Source organism: Beta vulgaris, chromosome 4 (genome assembly GCF_026745355.1).
Source record: "Beta vulgaris subsp. vulgaris cultivar EL10 chromosome 4, EL10.2, whole genome shotgun sequence".
NCBI lineage: Eukaryota > Viridiplantae > Streptophyta > Magnoliopsida > Caryophyllales > Amaranthaceae > Beta > Beta vulgaris.
In genome coordinates this window covers 34815650-34825120 of record NC_079205.1, presented here as the reverse complement: position 1 = coordinate 34825120, position 9471 = coordinate 34815650, and the positions used below count along the sequence as shown (strand labels likewise).

General features: G+C 30.7%; 1 protein-coding gene across 1 annotated transcript; it reads left to right on the top strand.

Annotated features, from left to right (window-relative positions):
* The first annotated feature begins 1508 nt into the window (after positions 1-1508).
* On the top strand, positions 1509-1997 carry LOC104907644 (protein FAR1-RELATED SEQUENCE 5-like). The gene has a single exon (XM_010696600.3). It carries the CDS (start codon positions 1509-1511, stop codon positions 1995-1997), a length of 489 nt encoding a protein of 162 aa, XP_010694902.3.
* The last annotated feature ends 7474 nt before the right edge of the window (positions 1998-9471 follow it).

Sequence of the window (9471 nt, the reverse complement as noted above, 5' to 3'; positions counted from 1 at the left end):
AAATCGCCTTGCTTAGTATGGTGGGTTTCTTTTTGGAAATAGCTGGGAAGAAATGAAAGGGTGCCATTCTTTTTAAATGAAGTGACTGCAGCTCAGAAAATCATCAGAAGATTATGCGCGCTACCCCAACACAAGTAATTATTACTTTATATCAATAAACCATAGCTTAACTACAGTTGGCTTAGCTTTATTTGATTACGGCCATACTAATAAAACGTTACGTCCGTAAAGTTCAAAAATACCAAATGTTAAGTCAGATACACTATATTATAAATAAAACGTTACGTGATTTATATATGCTTAACTCATGTTTACTATATCATACATAAATACACTATATAATCTATAAATACACTATATCAGATACACTGTAACGTTCATACACTATATTAATACATAGCTACACTATATTATAAATACAGTTAATACACTGTATAATATACACATACACTATATGATATCCATATACACTATATCGTTTTAATATACCATGAAGCTCCTGTTAAAAATCATAGCCAAAAACACTATATCAAAATGCACATTATTGTAATATACACTATATCACTTTGACATACACTATATCATTTTTATATACACTATATCATTTTAACATACACAATATGATTTTAACATTTATACACTATATCACAAACAGATAACCTATATCATAAATTTGACATACACTATATCACTTTAACATACACTATATCACTGTAACATACACTATATCATTTTAATATACACTATATCACTTTAATATACACTATATCACTTTGACATACACTATATCATTTTAATATACACTATATCATGAAATAACTATATATAAACATACACTAAATTAAATAAAAAATATCTTCATTCTTTTATAACAGGTTCATTTGGCCAATCATTGAATAAATACACTATATCACAAACATATACACTATATCATAAATTTAACATACACTATATCACTTTAACATACACTATATCACTGTAACATACACTATATCATTTTAATATACACTATATCACTTTAATATACACTATATCACTTTGACATACACTATATCATTTTAACATACACTCTATCATTGTAACATACACTATATCACTTTAACATACAGTATATCATATATACATACACTATAATAAAAGTGACAAAAATATCTTCATTCTTTTATAACAGGTTCAATTGGCTAATCACTGAATAAACATGAAATTGGAGGAGTTTTACTTGGTCAAGTAAGATCAACATTGGATGATATACATGAGTTATATTGTCAGCATGCTGCTATAGTAGGATTCAGTGTTAGAAAGTCCAAAAACAGAAAAAAAGAAGGAACTTCAGTTGTGCATCAAAAGTACTATGTCTGCTCTGCTCAAGGGAAAAGAAATACCAAAATCAAAGAAAAACAGGTAGAGAATAATACAGTATAATAATACAAGACAGCAAATCAAAGAAACAAAGGACACGAAGAGTTATGATCACAAGAACTGAATGTCCTGCGCTGATTAGAGCAAGGATGAACACTGAAGGACATTATGAAATTGTGCAGCATGTTATAAAACACAATCATCCACTTACTAGAGAACCATTAAATTACCTTCATAGATCTGAGCGTCAGATGAGTGATCCAAAGAAACAAACCATACAAGCTATGCAAGAGTGTGGACTGAGGCCGATAGATTCATTCAGATATATGAGTACAGAAGCAGGTGGTGAAGATGTATTGGGTCATTCCATGAAGGACCACTTCAACTGCTGTTATAAACTCAAAATAAAACCAATTGAGGGAAAGGATTCACAAAAAGTTGTTGATAACCTTTATGAGCAGATGCAAACAGATAGTAACTTCTTCTTTAGAGTAAGATTGAATGATGAAGGAAAGGTTTGCTGCTTGTTTTGGAGAGACTCTATGATGCTTGAGGACTATACAATCTTTGGAGATGTTATGGTTTTTGATACTACATATAGGACAATCAAGTATAATCTTATTTGTGCCCATTTGTAGGAATTAATAACCATTGGAAAAACACAATGTTTGCATGTGCATTTCTTGCAGATGAGACAATACCATCATTTGAATGGCTTTTTGAAACATTCAAGAAGTCAATGAAAGGTAAATGTCCAATAACTATATTCAGCGACCAAGATGCTGCAATTGCAGGAGCAATAAAAAGGTACTCATGTTTATGTGACATTTGCACAACTTCTGTTATGTACTATTGAAAGAGCAAAACTGAAAAACTAACGAAATAAACTCATTGACAGGCTTTCCCAACCTCAAGACACAGGCTATGTTTATGGCATTTGAGTCAAAATGCAAATCAACAATTTGGATTGATGAAAGCTGATAAGGAATTTAAGAACATTTTTCACAATGCTCAGTGGTTGCATTACAACAACATAATTTGAACACACTTGGAGCACAATGACAACAAAATACAAACTAGAAGATGATCGCTGGTTCAACAGATTGTATAGTTTGAAAGAAAAATGGTGTACATCATTTAGCAAAGACTTCTTCTCTGCTGGAATACTATCTTCACAGAGAAGTGAAAGCGCAAACCATGCTATTGGGTTTAAGGCAAGCAAAACCACTAGCTTAAGTGACTTCTTTTCAATATTCCAACAGACAGTAATAAGGTGGAGAAGACAAGAAGAAAGGGATGATTTTGAATGTACAAAAGGAATACCAAAATCAGATCTCTGCATGAGTCCACTATTAAAACATGTTGCTTTACAGTACACACATACTCTTTTCAGAGATTTTGAGGACGAATTCAAACATGCAATGACAAGTGCAATTGAACTACTTGGTACACAAGGGAACACTCTGACATACAGAGTTTTCCTCAATAGCATTGATGGTTCTTCTCAACAAGTCTCATTCAATTACCCATAGATGACAATTGAGTGTGGATGCAGAAATTTTTAAGAATCAGGTTGGTTGTGCTTTCATGCCATAAGAGTTCTACACTTACATTCTGTCCAAAAAATTCCAGAGACATATATATCATCAAGGTGGACAAGATTTGCAAAAAAAGAAATTTGGGAGAAATTTGATAATCAATTGAGAGAAAAAGGAGAAATAAACAACTTCACACCATGGAGGCTGCACATGATAAGGAGGTATACACTATATCATTTTAATATACACTATATCATTTTAACATACACTATATCATATCAATATACACCATATCATTTTAACATACACTATATCACATCAATATACACTATATCATTTTAACATACACTATATGATATTAACATACACTATATCACATAGAAATACACTATATGTTTGTCTATATACTAACACATTCATTCCATAAGGTACTATAACCTCATATTAAAGAGCCACAGAATAGGACCAGCTAGAGCAGTGATAGAGGAAAGTTTCAAGAAAACAAATTCAAGAGTTGAAGAATTAATAAAGATAGAAGAAGCAAAAGCATCAGCAGAAAAAGCTAAAGCTCATGAGAAAGCATTACAAGGTGCAGCTGCAGCATTACAAGCTAATGAGAGTCAAGAAAACAACGTACAAGAATCACCACTAATACCAACAGTCTTGGATCCAGATAGAGCAGTCACAAAAGGAAGAGACAACAAGCTAATAAAGGGACACTATGATTTATACAAGAAGGCCTCAAAAAAAGGGAAAAAAAGACACAACGAGTTTGGAAGTATAACTCCAAAAGAACATCTTTTCTAAAATACTTTGCCAAGAGAACAATACAATGTTTTAAATCATTTGATATATTTATGAAGTACACTGTAATATACACTATATCATTTTAACATACACTATATCATTTTAACATACACTATATCACTTTAACATACACTATATCATTTTTACATACACTATATCACTTTAACATACATTGTATCATTTTAACATACACTATATCACTTTAACATACACTATATCACTTTAACATACACTATATCACTTTAACATACACTATATCATTTTTAAGCACACTATATCAAAACGGACATTAATCAATTTTTAAAACTATCATAGCCAAAAACACTAACACAACACTAACATAATATCATTTTAACATACACTATATCATTTTAACACACACTATATCGTTTTATCATACAATATATCATTTTAACATACACTATATCATTTTAACATACACTAGCGTTTCAACATACATTATATCCTTTTAACATACACTATATCATTCTAACATACACTATATCCTTTTAACATACACTATATCATTTTGACATACACTATATCACTTTAACATACACTATATCATTTTAAAGCACACTATATCAAAACGGACATTAATCAAATTTTAAAACTATCATAGCCAAAAACACTAACACAACACTAAAATAATATCATTTTAACATACACTATATCATTTTAACATACACTAGCATTTCAACATACATTATATTCTTTTAACGTACACTATATCATTCTAACATACACTATGTCATTTTAAGATACACTATATCATTTTCACACCAGACATATAGAATGATATGTATAGAATAACACTGTATATAAAATATACACTATATCATGTAGAATAACACTATATCATTGAAAACCACACTATATCACTGCAAACTACTGTCAGAATACTAACACTATTTCTAAAATCATTCAAGACTACATAATTACATTGTTTGTAAACCTATTATATCAACACCAACCTAGTACTACATTAGTAACATTGTTTGTAAAATTAGTGTAATACATCAATATAGTTTTACTTTCCAAATTTGACAGTTAACTTTTTCTTTGCTGGCTACTTCTTCTTTCCATCCTCAACTTGTTTCTTCTTCTTTCCTGCTGCATCATCTTTCTCAACTCCTCTTCCATCCTCTCACTCTCTTCAGCTTTCTTCCTTTTATTTTTTTCAATTAAAGTAACAGTCTCTGATCTATTTGATCTGCATGATATCACGTTTTCCACAAGCTGACTTCTCTTCCTATTCAGAGCAGAAAAAATCATGCAACCACACAAAGAGACTCTTGCTGCTTTCCTAATCTTCTCCTGAAAATAAATTAAATAAGTAAGAAACTAAATATAAGAAAAAGATTAGATAACTCACTTAAAAATAATAATATTAAACTTACATCATTCAAATATGGGCATTCAAACTCTTCAGAGCCTTCAAAAAGTAGCATAAGGACAAGGATGACACCCACAATCCAAATCATATGCACCTTTTTTCCAGCTTCCTTTGACTTCTGTCATTCTCCATAAACCCATATCATCACCTTGAGATTATGGGATTTCATAAGATTGGAAAAGACTTGAAACTCCATCAGCAATGATTGAACTGAGAGTCTCCATCATTTTCTTATATTCCTCATCATCATCCCAAATCTTATTATCAATATAGAAAACAATCCTTTTCTTTGTGTCCAGCACAAACAGGACAAAATGATTACCTCCATTCACCAAAATAGGGAAAAAAAAACCTACAAAATGAAAACAAGTATAAACTACACTATATCATAACATCACTATATCCTTTTAATATACACTATATCATATCAATATACACTATATTATTTAACATACATATTCTTTTAATACACTATATCATATCAATATACGCTATATCATTTTAACATACACTATATCATATCAATATACACTATATCATTTTAACATACACTATATCATATCAATATATACTATATCATTGTAACATACACTATATCATAATTTCAAAAACATAATTTGTCCAATTCAACACCAGCATGCAATTTTGAAATGTTATTCAATTCTTCAATTTGAAACTTCCAGCATGCGATCAAATCATCAATGCGTTTAGCATCATTTTCATTTTCAAACACATTGAATAATGCAGCCTGCAACATAAGAACTCATATTATGATGAATAATGCATGCAAGGATAAAGAATTAAACAACATAAAAATATATTACAAAAAAGTTCTTACACTCTGAGAAGAAGTAAAGTAAAACTTTTTTCGAGGACAAGAGAGATGGAGTTCGTTGATATTCAACATTCTTGACCAATTATCTAAAACTGATTGAAACATCTCAGTCTCAGTACCAATTGTCCAAATCTCACTCCGAGGTATAGAGAAGAAGAGTTCATCCAGCTGAAAGATCTCTTCACTGCAACAAGCAACACAAATTGTAAGAATATTTTCAATAAAAACAATACATTAAATAAATTTCAGTCAATAATTTACCTCCCATCTAAAGGACGTTGATTTTCAGAACAATAATCAACAGCCTCCCTTTAAAATATTGGAAGATTTTGCATCACATCTTCAAAATCTTTCATCATCTTAGAAAGATGAATGAATGGACCCCCAACTGCATATTCATCCAGCCTTAGAGTTGACTTGGCTGGACCCCTAGACAAAACATTATGGAAAGTAGTCCATGTATTTTCCTCAACAATTATGTTTTCAGCTGCCTCATTAAAAACGCTATTGACAACATTGTTGATCATATCATTGGTTATCTGACTCACTTGAGTCACTATAAAGCTAGGAAATACAGTAGTAGAAGGATTAGACACTTCTTCCCAACCAGTTCGCAAATCCTTCACAACTTCTACAATTGATACCATTTCATCAAAGTACTTCTGATAAATTGAACTTGACAAAATTTTGTCAAGATCATCTTGGGAAGGATTTTCAGGAGGAGGATTGCCAACCACATGAGAGGCCTTCCAACTCTTCAACAAATCTATATGGCAATGAGAGACAGCATCCAAATCCCTCTTCCACAACAACCACATAGCATGAAGCTCCTGTTAAAATCATAGCCAAAAACACTATATCAAAACGCACATTATTGTAACATACACTATATCATTTTAATATACACTATATCATTTTAATATACACTATATCATTTTAACATACACTATATCATTTTAGCATACACTATATCTTTTTAGCATACACTATATCATTGTAACATACACTATATCATTTTAACATACACTATATCATTTCAACATACACTATATCATTTTAACATACACTATATCATTTTAACACACACTATATCATTTTAACACACACTATATCATTTTAACATATACTATATCATATCAATATACACTATATCATTTTAACATACACTATATGATATTAACATACACTATATCATATCAATATACACTATATCACATATAACCAGGATATATCAGTGAAAACTCTACTATATCAAAAATTTGAACTTACATCTCTAGCTTGAGCAGTTATTTCTTCATCAGTCTGACTTCCTGGCGGAAGCTCAAACTGAATATAAAGCTTGCCCTTCACCTTCCTCTTGGGCGCAGCCTTGTTTGTTGCATCACCACCACTACTTCCACCACTTCCTGTATCATCACTCAATACAGGACGTGGTACATACTGAAATAAAACTTGGCACTTATTGGGTAAGTTTCATCAAGCAAACCACTCCCAAACTTATCACACAATACTTCACTACGAATTCTCTTCGAAATTGACTCATTATCCCAATGAGCCAATAGAGGCAGTTGAGTTGCAGGCACCCCATAACCAATCTGTAGGTGATAGAAGTAAATTAACTGCAACAAAATTATACAACCACTATAATGCGCCCGACCACCTTTAGACCACATTGAGTTCTTGAACAGAACATTTGCATACAACAACCTACCCAAAATATATTTACACTAATTGTAATGAGGAATTTCCGAACCTCATTTACAGCTAGAACAAGTCTCAAATCAAGCGTGTTATTTGCAACTGGAGCTAAAAAAGAACAGAAGGCAAATAAAACATAAAGCTTATTAAAAACCTCCCCACCATCAACTAACTTCTTCAACTCAGAATATACAGAACTCAAACCAATCTGACCTTTCTCCCGATCAACTTTAAAATACTCCCTCCAACTTGCTTTTAAATCAAAATGCGGAATATCCGCATTAGGTCCCCTAGAGACATCGACCACATCCTGTCCTTCAACCATAGGGAACTGAAAGACATCATAAACATCAAATTGGTTCACTCTGAACTCTTTCCCATAACCCACCTTAAACATCCTAGAACCACCATCAAACCTATCCACCAACCATGCACTCAAAGCATTGTTAGTCCTAGAAATCTTCAAACGCAACAAAGATCCAAAACCAATTTCAGTCGCAGCTTTTTTCTGCTCAGAAGTAAAAGCTTCATTCAACTCACAAAGCCTTTTACCACAGCAATTAGTTCTGGACGGGTTTACCGTATTTTCTTGAGCAACAGTGGATATTTTCTTCTTCTTCAGAGATTGCAAGGTTTCATTCAGACTTGAATCTGTTACCCTCTTATTGCCTTTTGGTACTTCTTTTATTACAACAATTTTACCAACATTAGTTCCTTCACTAACACCAGCATCACTTCTTCCATCCTGCTGTCCAATGTGCTCTATAAGAAATAATTGTAAGATACACTATATCATTGTAACATACACTATATCATTTTAACACACACTATATCACTTTAACATACACTATATCACTTTAACATACACTATATGATTTTAACATACACTATATCATTATAACAAACACTATATCACTTTAACATACACTATATCACTTTAACATACATTATATCACTGTAACATACACTATATCACTTTAACATACACTATATCACTGTAACACACACTATATCATTTTAATATACACTATATCATTTTAACATACACTATGTCACTGTAACATACACTATATCATTGTAACATACACTATATCATTTTAATATACACTATATCACTGTAACATACACTATATCATTTTAATATACACTATATCATTTTAACATACACTATATCATTGTAACATATACTATATCATTTTAACACACATATCACTTTAACATACACTATATCACTTTGACATACACTATATCATTTTAACATACACTATATCATTTTAACATACACTATATCATTATAACATACACTATATCATATCAACATACACTATATCATTTTAACATACACTATATCATATCAATATACACTATATCAATTTAACATACACTATATCATATCAATATACACTATATCACTTTAACATACACTATATCATTTTAACATACACTATATCACTTTAACATTCACTATTTCATTATAACATACACTATATCACTTTTACATATACTATATCATTATAACATACACTATATTACTTTAACATACACTATATCACTTTGACATACACTATATCACTTTAACATACACTATATCATTTTAACATATACTATATCACTTTAATATACACTATATCACTTTGACATATACTATATCATTTTAACATACACTATATCAATTTAACATATACTATATCATATCAACATACACTATATCACTATAACATACACTATATCATTATAACATACACTATATCAATTTAACATACACTATATCATATCAACAAACACTATATCATTTTAACATATATACACTATATCATATCAATATACACTATATCAAT